At 54.7% G+C, this 20,491-nt stretch overlaps 1 protein-coding gene across 1 annotated transcript; it reads right to left on the reverse strand.

The window, feature by feature from the left end:
- Positions 1-3,545: 3,545 nt before the first annotated feature.
- Positions 3,546-19,190, reverse strand: Endov (endonuclease V). Its single transcript, XM_020169017.2, has 9 exons — positions 18,354-19,190; positions 17,807-17,978; positions 13,799-13,933; positions 13,553-13,592; positions 12,527-12,639; positions 11,143-11,211; positions 10,608-10,736; positions 8,226-8,299; positions 3,546-7,328 (listed from the first exon to the last, which is right to left on the reverse strand). Exons 1-9 carry the CDS (start codon positions 18,407-18,409, stop codon positions 6,989-6,991), a joined length of 1,128 nt encoding a protein of 375 aa, XP_020024606.2. The 5' UTR covers positions 18,410-19,190; the 3' UTR covers positions 3,546-6,988.
- Between the last annotated feature and the right edge of the window lie 1,301 nt (positions 19,191-20,491).

The following is a 20,491-nucleotide window of genomic DNA, read 5'->3' on the forward strand; positions in this document are numbered from 1 at the left end:
CAGGGGGAAGTCTGTGGCTTAGACTCCACAGCTGCCTGCATCGCCTGGGGCTTTCACTGGAGCCGTTGGGGTAGAGGGGTCCTTTGCTGGGAGAGGAAGGGAGCCACTGAGCCCCATGAGGAGGAACCTGGTGGAGCGTCAGAGCCAGGCATTGGGTGGCCAGGCCATGGACAGCCAGCTCTGCCCTGTAGCAAGCGATCAGGACCCCAGTTTTGCTTCAGGTGGACTCTGTCTCGTGATGCCCAGGGCAGCCCCACTGGTACACCTGCACTGCACACTGTTACTACAGGATCTGCCCATCAGAGAGCAGAGGGGACGGCTTAGAGAGGGGTCCTGGCTGCAGGGGGAACGTGAGCCCACAAGGGTCCACTGCCCATGTGCAGGTTGAGGACGGGAAGCAGGGTGGAAACAGAACAGTGAAGCTGGAGAGCAACCCTTCCATCCCCTCCCCTGCCCATGCCGCACCCCTGCAGCCCCATCCCAAGTCTTTGCTTCAGCACCAAGGACAGCGGTGCCGCTAGTTTGGATATAGGAAGTCTTAGGGCCTGGGGACACACCTGTGAAAGGGATGTGGACCCTCGCCTTTTGCTCTTTTCATTTCTGGTCGTCATGAGGTGGGCAGCTTGGCTCCTGGCAATGATGTGTTACCTCACCACAGACCCCAAAACAATAGGGTCCTGGGGTCTTTGCTCCCATTTCCTGTGTGGGGAACAGGAAATGTTTCCCTTTTTCTCCCCTCCCCCATCTCTGCTTTATCCTGTTATACTAAAATAAATCCTTGCTAAAACTTTCAAACACACAAACAAACATAAAACGGTTCTGTGGCCATGGACTGAAACCTCCGAGCCCTCGAGGTGATTCTCTCAGGAATTCTGTTGTGGTAATGAAAAACTGACTGACACAGGCAGCCTCAGCCTCAGCTCCACACAGCTCTGTGGGCCCAGAGGAGGAACTGCAGGGTCCTCCAGACAGTGACCTTCAAACGTGTGTGGCGTGATGGTGCAATTCACACTGAGGCTGTGACAGACACATGAAGTCATGGGGTGTGTGTACCTTAGAAACCAAACCAAACCAGTACAAGAGCTCTTGTGGGAGTTAAAACAAAATCGGTCAGAGTCTCAGTCTTCCTGCTGGACAGTCAACGAGGGACGCTGGTTTCTGAGAGGGGAAGGAGCTGTCATCATCTTCTCTCCAGCATCAAAGCAAAGGGGCAGTGCAAAACAGAGGGAAGCAAGGGATACGAGCAGGAGGGGCTGCACCCCAGAGCCAGACCAAAGAAACCCCAAATAGAGTGACACACCATGGCTTCTGCCTGTTTCATGTGTCCTGCAGGGCACACACCTTCCAGGAATGGGGGTCGCTGGGGCCATCTTGGAGGCTGGTGGCCACAGGCTCCAGGAAGAAAATTTAGCTTGTGGATGACTTACTGTATCTAATGCACCAAAAAGAGGTCTGTATTATATTTTATTCCATTGGAGGGCTTGAGGATAAGTAACTAATGGGATATCAAAAATTAACTACCTCCCCTCCAAATGAAGCAATTATTAAGCCCAGGAAAAACAAGAGCTGGTACAAGAAAAGAAATGTAATTACAATACATTACTCAGCTGTGACTGTATATGCGAAAAAATAATGACACAGGCACTGGATCCTGACTATTGGAACGAGATCGGTGGAAGACGTGCGTGCCTGCGTGTGGGTTACTGTAAGAGAACACACTTCAACCCCTACAGCAGAAGTCAAGGGGCAATTTAAACAACTGAAAGGAAGAAAAACAGCAGCTTTAGTGTACTGTTTAGAAGTCACTAGCCAAAGAATCCGCTAAAATAACAGAGAGTGGCCTGAGAAGGGGGAGTTAGGAACGCAGGGAGTAAGGAGGTGCCGGCTTTCACTGCAAGCCTTATAGACACTGTGACTGTGTGGCTCTGGATAGGAAAAAGAAAACATAAAAGAACTTTAAATAACTAAAAACCTAAACTACCCAGACTGTCCCCATTCCCATCTACCAGGAAAGGCCCTACAGCTGTGGGAGGAGGCCAAGTTGCTGGGTGCCTTCTTGGAGTCTGGATTCCTGTGTTTTACCTTCCCTAGGTCTGCCTGCTTGTCTATCTAAAGCCCTGACAGAGGGGAGGGGGTGCCTGCCCTGTGGGAAGAGAGTCAGGCCTGTTGCAGGCCATGTCTTGGTACCATCACTACCGCCAGGGCTCCATTCAGCCCCCGGGCGGTGGGTAGAGGGGTTGCTCCCTCCCACCCACTCTGGAGGTGAACAGGGAGCGGAGTGCTGCTCCATCATTGTGTGACACCAGCCTAGTTACTCAGCACGCCATTTATCTGTATGTCAGCCTGAAGCAGCCGCCTCATGCCTTTGCCTTTAATTAGTAATTTGGTAAAACTCTGCAAAGGGCCTGGCAGGGCAGGGCAGGGCAGGGCAGGAGGTTGCTGCTGCAGCGGACAGCCAAGCTGGTGAGCCCCCAGCCCCCCTAGGCGGCAAGTACAGGCTCCCTAGTTCCTGCCTCTGTGAAAGTCCAGAACCTGGGGCGTCTACAGCTTGGCACTGGTCCTGGAGGGGAAGGTGGCCCAGGCCTGGGGTAGTGGTACAGACACTGATGCTACCATCCCACTGATGAAGAAAGAGGCACGGAGGGGTAAAGTGACTTAGTCAAGCATGCACAGCACACAGCTTAGAAGCTTTGGACTGGAACCATGTACAGCTGCCCCTACTAGGACACAGAGCCCCAGACAAAGCCCTGTAGAGGAGGGCCTGTGGCTCTGGTGAAAGGATGAGGAAGCGGCCAGGGTCCAGTGCTTGGGTGGAGGATGAGGGTGGGCTTGGACCTCTCACTGGGCTGGCCTTGGCCAGTGCACCCTCCACTCCTGACTGCCACAGGAGAGGGGAAGGGGACAGGCTGGGACCCAGAGTGGCAGCCTGTCCCTCCTAGCCCCTGGAGCAGGGCGGGGCACAGCAGCTGCAGGTGAACAGAAAAATCTATTTGAATCCGACTTGAATTATTAAGAGCTTCAAGAATATTCTTAGCTCCAGCGAGCTGTGGTCTGCCGAGATGGACATCTCCGAGCCCTATTTTTAAGTTTCTGTGGGAAGGAGCTGAGACGCCACTGCACTTAGGGCCCCCAGGGGCCCCCTGTTCCTGGGCACTGCTGTCTGGCCTGCACCCTACTCCCCCAAGCCCAGCCCCCTGCAGCATGTTGGGGGAGGCCCAGCCAGCTCTGGGCTGTCACTACTCACTGCCTAGGGGTGGACTGGAGTCTCTCTCATGGCTGATGACATGGCCATTAGACAGGACATCAGGGGCCCTTGTACCCATGCTCTGTCCCGCCCTCACCCCGCACACTAAAGTCTAGGCCCTTTAAAGTTCAGGACTCCACACCTCTAAACCCCAACCTGCAGCAGAGCTTCCCAGAGGGGCAGCCCACTGCCCGTGCCCTCTGTGCCCTGCTCCTGGGCCCTACACCCCTCCAAGGACTTTGTGGGCAGGAGAGGAGGTGACTGTCTGCTTGGGGAGTCAGTGAAAGCCATGAGGCAAATGTAAGCTGAGCTCTGCCATTCTGAGTCTTGGGCTTAGGTGGGTCCTCAGCAGGACACCCTGTCCCCCCACTGTTTCCTCTTTGTCAGGCCACTGTGGAAGCCCTTCCCAGAAGCCACCCCAGAAAGAGGACTTGAGTTACCAAGGGCAGGATTAAAAGGAGGGACTGAATCCAGGGCACAGACATGCTGGGCGAGCACTCCACCTCTTGAGCCACACTCCCACCCCTTCTGTTTGTATTTTGTTCTGAGATAAGGTCTTTATAACTTTGCTTGGCTGCCCTTGGACTCGGGATCCTCCTGTTTCTGAGTAGTTGGGATTACAGGCATGAGATACCATGCCTGGCTTCATGCTAGAACATGTTTAAGGACTTCCTGGACATAGAAAGAAAATATCATGAACAAATGTGTCAGCTAATCAGATACCAAACTCCTAGCGACACGAACTACAACCACTTAGGATCCAGAATATATGAAGAGCCCTTGCAGCTCAGCATCAGAGATGAGTAACCCAATTTTTAAAATACGGGCAAAGGATTTTAATAGACATTCTCCCAAGAAGATACACAAAAGGCCAACAAGCAGATAAGAGGTGCTTGACATCATTAGTCACTAGGGAAATGCAAATCAAGCCCACAGTGAGATACAGCTCCACACCCACCAGGATGGCCAGCATCCAAAGGACAGCCAGAAACAAGTGTTGGTGGAGACAAGGAGAAACAAGCCCTCATACTGCTGATGGGCTGTACGATGGGGCAGCCACTGTGGAAAATAGTTTGATGGTCTCTCAGATAGTTAAATACAGGGTTACCATAGGCCCCAGCAATCTATCGCCTAGATATAAACCCACGGAACAGAAAATGTGTCCCACAAAACCTTGTACCTCCATGTCCATAGCAGCATCACTTGTAAATGGTCCTCAAATAAGAACCCAAATACCCACTAACTTATGAGTAAACAAAGCATGCGACTCCATCACTCAGTCCCCAAAAAGAGTGAAGCACTGACACGTGACACACCGCGGATGAACCCTGAAACATGATGGAAGTGAAAGCAGCCAGACGCAGAAGGCCGCGTGGGACAGAATGGCTGACTGCACTTACAGGGGAGACCTGGGACAGGTGACCCTCACAGGAAGCAGACTAGTGTTTGCCGGCTAGTCAATGCCAGAGGGGCATGGAGTGACCACTGATGGGCCTGGGGTTTCCCTTTGGGGTAATGAGACTGTTCTGGAAGTAAACAGTGTAGAGGTTGCATGGTTGTGAACGTTCTTTTTATATGTTTCCCAGGCTGGCCTTGCACTCCTGGGCTCAAGTGTTCTCAGACTCATCCTCCAGAGTAGCTGGCCACAGGAGTACACCGCTATACCCAGCTACAATGACTATTCTAAAAGCCAAGGAGTTGCACACTTCAATATGATTGATGACTAAAGTGCTGGATTTTATCTCAAAACAAGTAAAAAGTACACAAAAGTTCTTTGTAAACTTGCTTCCAGGCTCTGGCCATGTGGGGACACAGTGACCACACATGGTGGTAGACCCCTTGCAGGTTCTGGCCAAGCCCTCAGCATGGGGGTGGCCATGGTCACTGCTGCTCATCACTGAGGGGTTTGTGTGCTTGAAGCTGCTGCTGTTTGCTTGGGGTCTACAGGGCCAGGGAGGGTGGGGAAGTTACTTCTGAGCTGCCCAGCCCTCCAGCAAGCTCAGGGTGGAGGCAGTCGGATCCCAGCCAGCTCTGCTCAGCCTCAATCCTGCTCTTCCAATTCCCCCACCCCATTCCTGGCAGAGCTCTGGTAGGGAAAAATTTGGAAGAATTTAGGAGGGCAGATGGTGGGGCCAGCTGTAAGCCCTCCAGGCCCAGCTTCCAGGGGATGCCAGAGAACATGAGGGGTGCGTGTGTGTCACGTGTTTGTGTGGGTTGGGGCACAGACGGCCAGAGCTACTTCTCCCAAAGACCCTGCAGCCCAGAGCACTCTGACTGTGTACTGGGCACCAGCTCAGAGCACCTTGACTCTGCAGGTGGGTGGAGCAAGGCCACAGCTGTCTGGGCCCCCAGCCAAGGGCTATGTTTTCCCATCCTGTGAGTACCTGGGGGCAGCAGGCAAGAATCCAGGCACTGCCAGGTCCTTGTGGCCAGCATCTCCTTGCTCAGGTCCCCTGCACCCCAAGGCCCTGCCTTCTCCACGTCTGCCTCAGAGGCAGGCACCTGTACCACCTGTGCCTCAGTGGGCCTGGTGACCAGTGTGGGGAGGGGTCCCAGAGAGGTGTGAACCCTGGAGTTAGGAAGAATTAGCCCTCCCCATAGCAATGCTGAAGGACTCCTGGCTTCCTGCTCCCCATAGAGGATGTGCCCAAAGCCAAGCTCAGTGGAGGGGCGCCCCTAGAGAGCCTCAAATAGCCTACTTGGGCTGTTGACATTTGGAAGTTTTAGGGGGATAGTGCTGGGGAATTCCACTGCGGTTCTGCTATCCCTCACACATACCTCTGCAAATCCACATATCAGGTGCTTAGTGGCAAGCCACTTCCCCTCTTCCCACTGATATTTTGTTCCTGGGTCCAGGCTCCCACTGACACATGCTTCACTTATAGGGTATCCAAGACCTTACACTTATGTTCATGTCTGGGGCCCCCCAAGTCCTGATGAGAAAACAGAGGCTGCAGAAGACCTGCACCCAGGAGTCCTGACTCCATTGCACTGGCTCAGGTGGAACACCTGGCAGTTCAGTCATACCCGGTCAGGTCTGGATGCCGTGGGAGAACTGTCCCTTGGCATCAGCTAGAGCCCATCACTCCTGGCATGTGGCCAAGTCTCCCTCCACACCTCTGCCCCTCCATTGCTAACCCACTTTCCATGTCTGTCTCCCTTCCCTCCTTCCTTCCCTCCATCTGTACTAGGGTCCACCTTCTATCTTGATTCAGAGCTGGGGTCAGGGGGCACACAGGATTTGGCAGCCAGCCATTCCCAACTTGCGAACTCCACTTTGGGGAGCCTAGAGTCTGGGGGTGTGGAGGAAAGACTCAAACTGAGATCTCATTGAAGATGGGCTGACCTCTTAGCTGCCACTTCAAGGCCACCTGGAGGAAGCAGGCAGACTGGGCAGGAGCAGAGCTGCTTCCCAGCAGGCAGGGTTCTGAGGTTGCCAGGGGGACAAGGTCAGCAGGAACAGAGGCACGGTCAGTTCTCTGGCCCAGGGGCCATAGGCCTCAACTGACTTCCTGCAACCTCAACACCTCCTGCCTCCCCACCATGGCCCAGTGTGTGCAGCAGAAGGCAGACTGGAGGCCAGGCTCAGTGGGGACCAAAGCCTGGCCATGAAGCTTGGAGCCCTTCAGCCGCAGAGGTGCTTATCATGGGTAGCAGGGACTGGTGTAAAAAAATGAACCCTGAGAATAAAAACAACAGGCACAGGCAGATCGTATTCAAAGGAGAGGCTGGAACAGTCTTCTATCAGGGTTGCACTGTGCCTGCTGCGTCCTGTTGGGTTTTGGTCAGTGTGTCTTTGAGGTCTGGTGTGGTACCCATGGCTGTGGGGGGAGGTTTCCTAGTCCCTAGAGACTGACTCCCCAGGTTGGATACTGTCCCAGGTGCAGTGGGAGGCTGGCAGCCTGAGTTTTCATGGTGCTCAGTTCCTCCCGACTGCCCACCCTTGCTCTGCTGCTCTTGGGAGCCTGACTGTGGGGCTTCCAGGTTTGTCATGAGGCCTCTGCTGTGGTCCTCACTGTCCTCTCCTTTGGGTGCTCCAGAGTCTTCTTTGGGGCATACCTTTGGTCTCTGCACCTTCTGGCTCCTGGTAATGAGATCAAGAAAAGGGCAGGATCAAGTAACAGGCCAGCAGGAAGCCCCCCCCAGCTCCCCCAGTGGTTCTTGGAAGGCCTGCAGAAGGGCCCAGGCCAGAGGGCTGGGCAGAACTTGGTGGCCATCTTGACAGGTTCACCGTGTATTCAGGCTGCCATCCCCACCACTGAGAAACTGGAGTGGGTGGAAGAGTTTCCAGTAGCCTCAGATCCCTCTGCTAGGTAGCAGTCTAGCTAAGCCTAGGAACTGCAGTCAGGGAAACGAGCACCAGGGAGGTGCAGCCCTTGACCACCTCATCAGCCAACGGTGGGCACCTTCCAGTCTTCCTTGGGAGATAAGGAACAAGAGAGACAGGGCTCAGAATTCAAGCTGCTGACTGCACCTGTTCTGCTGCTTACTAATGCTCCATGCCTTATCTGTAAAGGGGGATCATTTTATCTCTTTCCTGGCAAGTCTGCTGCCAGGCTTAACCAGCTGGCTGAAACTGTGCCAGGCAGTCTCACTGTAGCTTAAACCCAGAAGGACAAGAGTTACTGTACCTGACTTGCAGATAGGGAAAGTGGGGCTCAGAAAGGGCACATGACATGGGCCCTGGTTGTGCAGGGCATACCATGTCTGACTCTAAAGGCTGCCCTCTTTCTGTGGAGCCCAGGCCTGGGCCCCTTGCAGGTTAAGTGGGCCAGGAAAGGCTGGGGCAGTCCTGTTGGGAGGTGGGTCTCAAGTCTGAGAGGCCATGGGAGGGTTCTGGGGTTTGGAGTCCATATCAGTTTCTTCCTCCTTCAGGGACCCCTCCAGTGTGCCGTGGGCAGCACACTGCAGTCTCTCCCTGCAGTAGGAAGAGACTGGGCCACCACCACCAACCTCTCATGTGCATCCTCGAGGTTCTCACCTCTCCTGCCCTGGTAGAGGTGGTCCAGAGTGTCCCAGAGTCCTGCGGATATACTCTCGAGAGCGGACATCAGCCTGGAAGAGGCAGAGCTTGGTAAGAAGCTGTGACCAGGCCTGAGCTGCTCCTGAACATGTTCTGTCCACTGCCAACAACCTGGACATGCTTCTATGTCCTCTGCAGTAAGTCCATCCACCCAGGCCCATCGTGGCCCCCAGGCCCAGCTTTCTAGGCTTCAGGAGCATCAGGGTCCTTCATGGAAGGTCTCCAACGAGCCTAAGTAAATGGTGGGTGACTAGGCAGAGCAGGGGGCCTGGGGCTCCTCCCCAGTGTTAGCTGAGCTGGTTGGTGTTACTGCAGCGCACAGCTTCTGCTTCCCTCCAGGATCTCTCCTCAGAGAACTCTCGGGTCAGCTAGTCTATTCCCACATTGGGGTCATTTCCTGTCTCTCCAACTAGTATTGGCTGTGACCCCTGCTCATCTCCATAATTTTGGCAAAGTGACCAGAATAGAATGAAAAGAGGCCTGTGGGCCACAGGTGGGGACTGGTACAGACCCTGGTCAGGAAGGACACCAAATGGGGCTTAGGTCTAAGAAGGACCCCCACAGGGGCCTGGCCTTAGGAAGCCCCATGATCCCGGCTCAGATGGGTTTAGCTTAGCTTTGAAGCAACATGATGCCCAAAGAGCAATACTAACCCCCAGTTAGCTCCTGCTTCAGCTAGTGGGGAGGTAGGGCACAGTGGGGGGCAGTGGGAAGTCCTGGTAGGCAGCAGTCCAGCTTGGAAGAAGAGCCTGGACCTGGCACCAGGAGAGCAGTAGTACCTGTGACCAGGCAGTGGGCTGGGGCTGAGTCAGCGCGGTACTCCTAAGTAAGTGCACATATCCTGTGACTCTGGGTATTTCTCTATGTGGGCCCACGATTTGGCAGGTTTTTCCCGTGCTAGGCCTATGACCCTGCCCTGTTTCTAGGTGTCTCAAGTACTTTACAGGAGGTAAAGTACCCCCCCTTCAGGGGGTGTCCCTGTCCTCTGGACCAAATGGAGGCAAAGTGCCCAACAGGTCTGAGACCATATAACTCAGAGGTCCAGGGCCTTGGGGAAAGGTCTCTGAGGCTTTCTCTCAGGCCACCAGAATGAACTTCCTGGGGCAGGGGACATGAGCTTACCCACCTGCGGGCCCAGTAATGTCCTAGACAGGGCAGTGGGGAGACTCCTCCCTGTGGAACACTGACAAGCCCACTCTGAAGCCACCTCTGGGCACAAGCTGTGCTTCACAGTGGTGTGCAGGCTACTGCTGCCACCTGGAGGCTGCCACACACATTTGTAGCCAGGGAGGCCTGAAGCACTGAGGAGGAGGGGAGTCCAGCCCTAGGCTCCTCGGCCAGATGGTGGCCTTCAGCTACTCCCAAAGACCCAAGAGCCTCTGTAACACACAGAGCTGCAACCTGAAAAGGCAAACTTCAGTGTTCCACTGCAGACTCACAGCCTTCAGCTGCCTCAGGCTACAGGTGAGACCTGAAATCTGACACAGCCCGAGACACACATAGGCTCCCACCTGCTCTTTGCAACACCCTGCTCAGTCTGTTTCTTGAGCACATCAAACTCCTCCCTGCCCCACAGCCTTTGCAAATGCTGTTCCTGAGCTGAGATTGCCTTTCTTCCGTCCTCTCTAGTGAGTCTCTGTGTGAGGGTGTTCTCCTGGATCCTCAACCTGTAGGCTAGTCTGGGATGCACTGGCATGTGACTAGTGACCCCTCATTACAGAGGAGCTGGGCTGTGGGCATTGGGTGATCAGCTGCAGGCTGATGTCTGGCTCATCACAGTGAGTACCAGGTGCCTGAGACAGCCACACCCCAGGTCCTCTGGTGTCCCTGGTACAGCACAAGCCTCCCCAGCACTGCCATGGGCCTTGCCACAGCAGCTTCCCCTTCTGGCAGCTGATGGGGCTTTGAGGCCTGAGCCAATTCAACTGGTGCTCCCGTGAACAGCCTGATGCCAGGAGCAGGAGGCTCAGTGAGGCTCAGAGGCTGAGTGCAGGGCATAGTGGTCACAGCCTGGCAGGTGGGACCTTAACAAGTGCTCCTGGGTGACATTTCCTTGGGCCTGCCCTCCTGCCTCCAAGCCAGTGTACCCCAGGCTGTGCAGCAAGACTGTGGACCTGTCCTCAGCCCAGGATCAACCTATCCTCAAATCACTGGCCCCAGCTGAGAGAGAGAGAGAGAGAGAGAGAGAGAGAGAGAGAGAGAGAGAGAGAGAGTGTGTGTGTGTGTGTGTGTGTGTGTGTGTGTGTGTGTGTGTAGATTGGGTGACAAGTGTGCTGGACTCCCCTGCCCTCCCTGCCCCCACCCCGTCCCCCACCATGGTCCCCAACCATGGTCCCCCACCTGGCGCACAGGCTCTGGGATCCGGAACTTGCAGCAGCAGTGGGTCAGGCGCACAGCTGCCTCCAGGCTCATCTTGTGACCCACAGAGACATAGAGTGGCTTGGTGCTGTGGTCATGGCTCTTCAGGGCCTGTGCATGGAGAGCAGTCAGAGCACTGCACAGACATTTCCCTGTGGGGTCGGGACCTGCCTCAGGGGTCAGAGGCCCTAAGAAAGTCCTGGGTGGCAGGAAGAAGCTGAGAGTGCCCCAGGTGCTCTGGGATTCCAGGTCCTCAGGCACCTGTCTGCTGCCCTCCTGGGGCAGGTGGGGTGAGGGTGACCCAGAGGTCCCCTCCATCCCATCGGGACCAGGTGAGGAAAGAAAAACACATCACACACTGTGTCTGGCCAGAGTGGCAGGAGGACACAGAGAGATGGGTGTGGTCTTGTGTGCACACATACAAATGTATGCTTGTATGTGTGTGTCTGTGTGCACTCGTGTAGGCAGGAGCTGTGCAGTTCTCTAACCTGGAATCTGGAGGCCTCAGGCCACTCACCATTCCCAGGATGGCCCCAGAATCTCCTGTCAGAGGAAATGCATCTCCCCCAGCCTTCAAGAGTTGAATCTGGAAAACAGAAGAGAAAAACAAAACAAAACAACCTTGCAAAAACCATCTTTTCTTGGTGAAGCACCACAGGCAAACCTCTTCCTCGTTAAACCTAAGCAGCAAGGCTGGGTGCAGTGTCACATGCCTGTCATCCCAGCTACACAGGAGATGGAGTTAGATCATGTCTGAGGCAGGCCCCAGACAAAAGTGCAAGACCTTATCTGAAAAATAAGTAAAAATCAAAAAGGGTGGGGGGTGCGGTAGGGTGCACGCCTAGCATGCATAAGGTCCTGAGTTCACACCCTAGTACAACAAAAACAAACAAACAAAAAACCTAAAAAACAAATGAAAACAAAAACACTAACCAGTCACAGCTCAAGAAAGGTTTGAAGGGCTCAATTATGGAAGGAAGCTGAGCTCGGGTGAGGCAGCGCTGAGTCCACCGGGAGGCAACTCAGTCAGGATCCTGTGCCCAGGGCACGCTGCACATGGGATCCCATCTAACCTGATACTGAATCTTTAAAGAAGGGGCAGCATTGCCCAGGGTCATAGAGCTGGTAGGCAGAGGTGTGGGCGGGAGGACACATAAGTGTAGCCCCTGGGCAGAGTCTATGACAAGGCTGAGGCCATTACCCTCCCGCTGCTTCTACTGTTGCAAGGGATTTGAGCACACTTGTTGAGTCAACACAACAAACCTTGTTTTCTGGGTCAGGAGAGGACCAGCCCACTGACTGGGAAGGGTCTGGGGTCTCCATCACCTCAAAATGCACTTATTGAGCTTGCATTACATGGGCTCTCTACCTGAGAGCCAGAGGAAAGAGACAGGCTGTCCAGTGGGAGAGCTGGATATCACTAGCTCTCTGTGGATGGAGATGTCACAGCCATAGTGCCAGTCTCAGGGCTGGAGGAAGAAGTGGAGGTGGGGCAAGCAAGAGGAAGCGTGTGGGTGGCAGGAAGGCCTTGGTAGAAGTGGGGACCAAAGAACAGGCAACACTGTGAACACACCCTGGAGGCTAGGCTGTGGGAAAACCCTGGGGGAGAAGGTTCTGGAGAGGGGATGGTAGTAGGAAAAGCTGCAAAGCCTATCCTGACCCCATGAACTGGAGTCTGCAGTGGGGCTGCAGTGGCAGAGAGGCAAGGTCGAGGGAGAGGCAAGCATGGCCAGGAGGCTGGGAGAGGAGACCCAAGAGCTATGCACTGGGATGTGGGGAGTGCATCAGCAGGCTAGGCTGGACCAGGGTGCCCAGGAGGTGGCTGGGTCCATACTCCATCCCCAAGGCTACCCCAGGTCCCTAGTGGATGAGCTGCCAGGCTGTCCATAGGCTCTCCTTACCTTCTCCTTGTGCAAAGCATTGTTCTCTAGCCCATCTACCTGTAGAAGCTTCTTGGCTACCCCAATACAGGGCAGCTCTGTAAGGATGCCAAGGTGGCAGGCCACCCCAAAGCCTGTCAGGGATCAGAAAAGAGTAAGCTGGGTGGTAGGTTGGGGAACTGTAAGCCAAGCAGCCTGGAAATGGGTGCAGGAGAAGGGACAAACTGGGAATCTCTTGTCTTCAGAGGGGTAGAGCGCTGGGGACCCTGGCTCTGAGACCCTAGCTGACCTTGGACAAGGCTCTCTGCCCTGACTTCAAGGGTGCAAGGCTGGGGTGGAGAGTGCCTCTTTCCCTCCAACAGGGTCAGCAGCCTAATTTACATACTCACAGCCTTTCATCTTCCTCTGCCCTTTGCTGCTACCCTCAGACCTCTGTGTCTGTGCCTCACAGTCTGGCCCTCCTGGCAGGTGGCCTGGATAGAAGTGGCTGGGGGCCTGTGCCCAGGAGTGGCCTGCTGGTTCCAGCAGTATGTCCAGGTCAGTATGCATCTACTGAGTCCATGGGCTCTGAGGGTAGTGGCCAAGACCTCACCATGCCTGTTGACCACAGAGGCCCCAAACCTGCTTTCTGCCCCCCTTTAGTTGCTGTGTTTAGGTAGGCAAAACAGTCCATGAACCTCAGCCATCCTCACGGGGTGAAGGTCCCTGGCATCTCTGGGACAAGGGCCTGATGGGCAGTGCAGAATGGGAGTATGGTGGGGCCAATCTGAGCTCAGGCCTGTGATTTCTCTTAGCTGCAGGTCAACACTGGATGGTTGTACCTGAAGATGGGCCAGCAGAGGTGCAAGGCAAGGGGGTGGGGAGGAAGGGTGGGATGAAGAGGAGGAGCTCTTCTTGGGTGGGGGGATACTGCATGTCCTGACAATGAAAATGAGTCTAGAAAGGAGCTGTCAGTGCTGGACTAGCAACAGATGCCATGTGTGGGGGTACATGGGAAGTGCCCCATTTCTGTCACTCCCACAGCACTTTCTCCGGGAGCAGGATTACCTCGGTGGTGGAGCACCCCATTTCCATCCACAAGAAGGACCTGCGGAGCAAGAGGAAGTCTCGGTCAACTGAGCTGGCCCTCGCTCACCCTTGCTGTACCTGTGGCAGCAGAGAGGGAGACAGCCGCTGGGTCCTGCTTTTAGAAAATCCCACTCCTCTCCGGCTATGAGTGGCAGTGGCCTATAGGAGCCTTCCCTCCCCAGACAGAAGTGAGAGGCTCTCCTACCATCGGAGTGAGGCACCTGCCTGGGGTATGAGGTCTGGCTCCTTCTCCTGCATCCGTTGCACCAGATCCACTAGGAAGGGCACCTCTCGGAAGGCTAGGAAGCCCGATATGTAGGGGGCCGTCAGGCTGACCATGCGGCTGTCCTCGTACATCACCTGCCACAAAAGCCCACAGGTCAGTAGGCAGCCTCCGCTCCCTCCCTTCACTTCCTCCACCCCATCACTGCTCACTGCTTACCACATTCCTCTCCACCCCACCCACAGCTCCCATCTCTGCTTCATCTGGCAGTAGACAGTGCAAGCTGATGGGTGTGAAGGAAGGGACAAGAGGATCTGCCCTGCAAATTGGTGCTGGGGATTCAACTGTCGTCTCAAAGGTGCTTGCCTAGGACCTGGTGTGTATGAGGAACTCCCTGCCTTCCCACCTCCCTGCCCCTCAAGACCTCTCTCAGGAGCTCAGCTCTGATGGTCAGCCTCAGCCCTGCCTGCCCCTGGCTCCCTGGTTCCTCTCTTGCCAGTTGAAGCTCATTCCTGCTGACCACCCACACAGGAGCTGCAGGTTCAAAGACAAAGCTCAAGAAGGTGCCTGGGAAGCGGGAGGTCACACGATGCCCTTCAGGGGATGGATCTGAGGTAAAAGCCAGTCTTTGCTGAGGCTGCAGCAGCAAGGCAGGCAGCATGGGCTTAGGAAGGGCTTCAGATCTTCAGTAAAAGAGAGGCGTGTTCTTGGAGCTGGGCAAGCTGAGAGAACAGGGGACCCAAGGGCCAGGAGAGCTCAGGACAAACTCTGAGGTTGCAAATAAAGCATGCTGTGGTGTGGAGCTGAGGACAGCAGCCTTGTGCGTACTGTGCGGAGGTGTGGAGGATGGAGGGGCCCAGAGAGCTTTCTGAAGAGCCTGGGGACAACCTAGAGAGCTTTTTAAAGGCATTCCCTAAGAAGTTATCCATGTGTTCAGCTGACTACAGACGTGTGTGGGTGCTGGGTCTGCTGGACTCAACATTAGGGCTGTCATGCTGTGCTCAGTTCTGGGTGCCAGAGGTAAAGATGAACCCGCTGACTGAGGGCATCACCAGGGGCCCAGCAAGTGAGGGGGCTGAAGTTACTGCAGCCGTTTAGTACAGAACAGACAGGAGCCACAGGGCTGTTGGCCAACAGTGGAAGAGTGGGAAAGACCCCTTCTGTGTTTTGCTGCCTGGAGCAGCACTGTTGGGCAGGGGTCAGACAGAAATTTGGGCTCCCTGTGGGAAAGAATGCACTGACCACGGGGTACTAGTTATGGATGGGTTACACTGGGAGGCCGCCATTTGGCAGGCATGCTGAGCAAAGGATTTCTGGCTGCATGAAAGTGGACCAGTCATTCCTGACCCGGGCTTTGCTTCCAAATCAGAGAAAGCAGGTTCCCAGCCCCTAGTCTGGGAGATGTTTTTCCCAATAAGAGGGCTGGGGCTTTGGAATTTGAAACTTTTTTTTTGGCATGGGACTGGGGTGAACTCAGGGCTTTGAGCTCACAAAGCAGGAGCTCTACTGCTTGAGCCACAGCTCTAGTCCATTTTGTTGTGGTTATTTTGGAGATAGGGTCTTGTGAACTATTTGCTTGGGATTTTTTCTTTTTCTGTTGCAGTTACTGGGGTTTGAACACAGGGTTTTGCCAATTGTTACTTTTTTTTTTAAAACAGCTTTACTGATAAAATTTACATTTCATAAAATTTACCTGTTTAAAGTGTAAAATTCAATTTCTTTTGGTGTTTACAACTACATCTATAATCTACTTTTAGAATATTTTCTTTCATTTCTCCAAATGAACCTGGCCTTAGTAGTCACATCCCACCCCTCCCATCCCTTGGCCTAGGTAACTATGATTCTTTCTTGTCTTGGGGGTCTGCAGATGGAATCTGTATTTACTAAACATATTCCCAGCTGATCCTGGGTCATGCATTTGGAGACCACTGGACCAGACTCTTCCAAGATCGTTCAATTATCTAAGCCTGTAGCAAGGGACAAATACCAACTGAGCATTCATGTCACAGGTGCTTGCAGGGTGTCAGGGTTACACGAGAACAGTCAGCAGGAAAGGTGGAACTGCACGTGGCAGGTGTGACACACCAGGTGAGAAGTGCTGTGGGAACATGTGCATGGAGCAGAGCCTAGGATACGGATGTGGGTGATGAAGTCTGCAGCCAGGGAAAGCTGGAGGGAGAAGGCATAGTGTGCTGCTTCCCATGCAGGACCTCAGCTGTAACCCTCACAAGCCGGTGAAGTAAGCAGTAACACCATCCCCACCCCCAGTCAGAAAGAAGAAACAGAGGCCCAGAAGGGTGGGGTGGGAGTGGCAGAACTAGGACATGAACAGGAGTGGTCTGGCTCCAAGGTCTGTAGTCTTACCCCTTGTGCCATTCTACAGAATGATGGGGGACCTATGAGGGCAGTTGTTTCTTCCCCACTGTGTAATCCAGAGCCTAGAAGTGGGAATTCAATACACCTGTGCTGAACTGGGACTGAAAGTGGCTTCCAGGCAAATAAGAAAGCCACAGAGGCAGGAAGACATTGCTGTCTTTGGGGGCGAGCAGAGGAGCAATGAATGGAGGTACTGAAATGGGTGGGGTGCAGCCAAGGCTCCTGAGCTGTTGACTGTAAATGAACTGCGGGCTTACTGCTCACTTAGGCACGCTAGCGATTTTGCAAGTGTGAGTGTTCTCTATATGCCAGGTGCGGAGGCACCAATGGTGGGCAAGTCATTGTGGAGTTTACATTCTGGAAGGGGTGATAAGCCAATTCCACTCTAGTGCAACAAAGAGAAATCTCAGGGTTGCTATGGTCTGAAGGTCTATGTCCTCCTGCTCTTCCAAATTCATGTTGAAATTCTAGCCCACAAGTTGATGGTATTAAAAGGTGGGCCTTTGGGGAAGTGATTAAATCACATGTGAGGACACAGTGAGAAAGTGACTGTCTACAACCTGAAAGACTGCCAGAACTTGTCCAGGCTGATACCCTGATCTTGGCCATCTAGCCTCCAGAACTGAGACACAAACTCCTGTTTGTGTCACCCAGCCTGGGCCATTTTGCTATAGCAGACCAATTGCTGAGGGGCAAATCCTGGTCTTGTGAGATAGGAGGCTCACTGGAGGAAATAATGTCTACACTGGGCCCTGAGAGGAGCAGGAGCCATGCAGGTGAGGAAACGTGCCCACAAAGAACAAGGTGCTAGACAAGCATGGCATGTGGAGGGATTCAAACCCATCCAGAGTGGGGTGCGGGGTGTGGGAAAGGCTGTGGGTGGCAGTGGAGCTGAGCCTACAGGACCTATCAAGAAGGGAACAGATCAAACCATGTCAATGAGAATGGGCTTTATTCACCATGAGGTCATGAGAAGGGCAAAGAAGAGTTTTAAGAGAATTTGCAGTGGCATGGTCACTTTCCTGGGGACCAAGGAGCAACCAAGGTCACTTTCCTGGGGACCAAGGAGCAACCAAGGAGATAGGGCACTTATGAAGACACAGCTCAGTAACCTACAGCAGGGACAACAGTGATACAGACAGGGAAGGGGCTGAGGGGTCAAGGGACAGAGCTCTGTGAGACTTAAGAGGCAGAGAAATGGAACTGGTGTGAGACGATAGGAGGGGAAAAAAGGGGCCCAGGAAGGCAGAGTTCCAGCTTGGGCAACTTGGGGTGTGTGTAGCTGGTCAGAGGTGAGCAACCCAAGATGACAATCAGACTGGGAGTAAGGATCCTGAGTCAATTCTTAGCAGACTTCCCCTTTTTTCCCCCTTCAAAGACACCTCAACGTGTTCACAAAGTTCTACAAAAGGACTGGAGGTGCAGCTCAGTGGCAGCGCACTTGCCAAGCACGTGTGAGGTCCTGGGTTCCATCCCCCGCATCAAAACCGAAATTCTACAGGGCAGAGGGAAAGGAAATCTAACAAAAACGCTGGGCTCTATCCTGGCTTTGTCTCCTCTTGGAGCCCTGCCCCTCCCGGCAGCAGCTAGTCCCTGGGGGGCCAGCACCTGGCTCAGCGTCCCTCCCAAGTTACCTCGAGCTCGGGGTAGCTGAGCACCACCAGGGAGGCACAGGCGCGGACCCTGTCCCCTTTCACGAAGGACACATCAACGCCCCCGACCCTCTGCAGACCCGAGAAGGCGGGGTCCCGCTGCCACGCCTCCGTGTCGCGGTCTACCACGCGGGCCTTCAGCCTAGCTTGCTCCCTAGAGAACAGAAATGTCAAACCATGCCCGGGCCCCCCTGACGGACTCTCCCTCCTCAAGACCCGCGAGCGCTCCTAAAAGCGTCCTCCCGCCAGTCCAGAACAGAACCGACGTCCCGGGCCCTATGCCCTCTCCGCCCTTCAGGTCACAGCCCCAGGGAGTCCCGCATTGGGCGCTGAAAACCCGAAACCGGAAGTGGGGCGCGCACCCGCCGGCGCACTACAACTTCCGGAAGCCTCGCGCCGGAAGTGGAGCCAGCCCGGGCGGCTGGGGACCGCCGCTCTGCCTCCACAGCCCGGCGCTGTGAGGTCGGAGAGTCACCGGAGAGGCACGTAGTCCCAGCGCCCGGCTGCTGCGCGCCCCCGACACCATTACCGTTTCCAGAGCGACAGGGTTTCCTCCGGCGGCCGTTCCTCGGCCTTCTGCGCCATGGCTGGGTACTCGGCGCCCTTCTTTACGTCACTTCCGGAGCGCCCCGCGTAGCGCCGCCTGCTCTTAATGCCGGGGCTCCTTTGCGCCCCCGCCGCTACTCTGCGGCCGCCGCCAGGGGCCGCTTTCTGGGCCAGGCTCGCCGCCTGGGGCCGCAGCAACTCGTGGCCTCTAACTCACGCCCCGCGGGGCCGCGCACACACGCTTCTGGCTTCAAGCTGCCCTCACGCCATCCTCTCGGACCTTAGCAGGCCGGGCCGCCGCGTTCGCAGCCGCCAGCTGGCGTCGCGAGTTCCCCCACGCGTCCCGCTTGTCCCAGCGCCGTGGTGCTCTGCACCGCCGAGCGGTCCAGCCCTGCCCCTTCCCCACGTCTCTGGCCCGTGCCCAACTTCGAAAAGATCCGCCAGGGAACCAGACAGTGCAGCAGTTGCCTCCCAGACCCCTCCAGGGCCACTGCCGTTCACGCAGCGGCTTGGGAAGGGTTTTGAGGGCAGGACCTGTGAGTCCCGCACAGTGCTGGGGGCTGGATGCACAGGAGTGCCTGGAAACTGCACTGCGTTTCCTCTGGGCTGGAGCTTGCTGGGCAGAAAGCCGGATCCACCTAAGGAAGCAGGAACCTCCTGTGGGACATTTGATTCCCACCCCGTGCACCTCAATGTTAGGATTAGTTCCTAACAGTGTGCCCATCGACGCTGGGGGTGGCGCTTCCTCCTGGTGTTTTCTGTCTCTTCGGGGACACGAAGGCAGGCTAGAATTATGTGATGCCTTTGTAATGAGTGCGGCGAAAGGAAAAAAATAGGAGGAGCTGATTTAGAACTAGCTAGCGGTTGGGAAGGGCCTCCGTGAGGAAGTGATAATTTCAGATAATTTCAAGACCCGAAGGGGAAGGGGCAGAGGGAGCAAGAGGTACAAAGTTCCTGAGGCAGGAAAGAAGTTAATGCATTTGCGGCACTGAAAGGCAGCCAGTAAGGCAGAAGTGTAGTGCTTTCACCTTTGGTTTTTATTCTAGATTCAGAAAAGTATGTGTCTAAGTAATGTAGTCTGAATCTAGGTTTCAAGAGGAAAATACAGAAGACGATTACATTAGACTAATGAGAACTAGAAGTTTGGGAAAGGCTTCCTTATAGCACTGACTACTGACAGGGCCTTGAAAGCTGGCAGGTTTTGAGTTGAGAGGGGCAGCGAGCTCCACTTCTCACACACTCAGTACATGTCATGCTCTGTGCTGTTATTTACCTAGCCTGTCTTATTTTTCACCACAGATCTGAGGCATTCTGCAGATGAGGAAACTGAGGCTTCAGGAGGGCAGGTGGCTTGGTCATGGTCATCAGACTGACAACCAGGAGAGTCAGCACCCTCACTCAGGTTTGCCTGGGCTGTCATGTGTCAGCCTGGTTGTGTTACAGCATGGTCAGGACAAAGAGGTCCCAGGATTTGGTAACTGGGAGCCACCAACGGCCTGTGGATCTGGGGCAAAGGTGGCTCTCAGGAACTAGCTGTTGTCGGGGCTGAGGTTTTATGCACTTTAGGGTTCAGGTGATGATCAGGAAGGAATACTGATTGGTAAGTCTGTGCGGGAAGGGCAGGCCACGGAGTGCTGAGCAGGAGCAGTTCCAGGGTAGTGGAGATGGCTGCATGTGCTGTGTGTGCCCCTGATGGCTCTCTTAAACACCTCCACCGTTCCCAAAGGAAGCAGGGCCCACTGTTCCCAGAATATCCACAGAGAAGTCTGACACGGGGTGTGGGGGGATTCCAAGTGCTCAAGAACAGGCTTAATTAGTGAACTAAGGGACCAGAAGAGTGCAGGATGCCACAGAATTGCTCATCACGGCTTGAATCACTTGGTGTTCAACTTGGGCCTCAGCTTCTCCTGCCCATTAGTACTCTGTCCAGACTCACTTGATCACTCAGCAGTGTTTTCCATTGGCACCAGGGCACATGGCATAGCTAGACTTGGGTAACTTTCCCTGCCTGGCTGGGCCGTTGAGCTGATGCTTTCTCCAGCAACTGTTTCTCATGGAAGTTTTTCAGTTGGAACTACCCAAACATAAACAGACAATTGAAGTAGCTCATGGCTGTCACAG

Source organism: Castor canadensis, chromosome 11 (genome assembly GCF_047511655.1).
Source record: "Castor canadensis chromosome 11, mCasCan1.hap1v2, whole genome shotgun sequence".
In the NCBI taxonomy this organism is placed as follows: domain Eukaryota; kingdom Metazoa; phylum Chordata; class Mammalia; order Rodentia; family Castoridae; genus Castor; species Castor canadensis.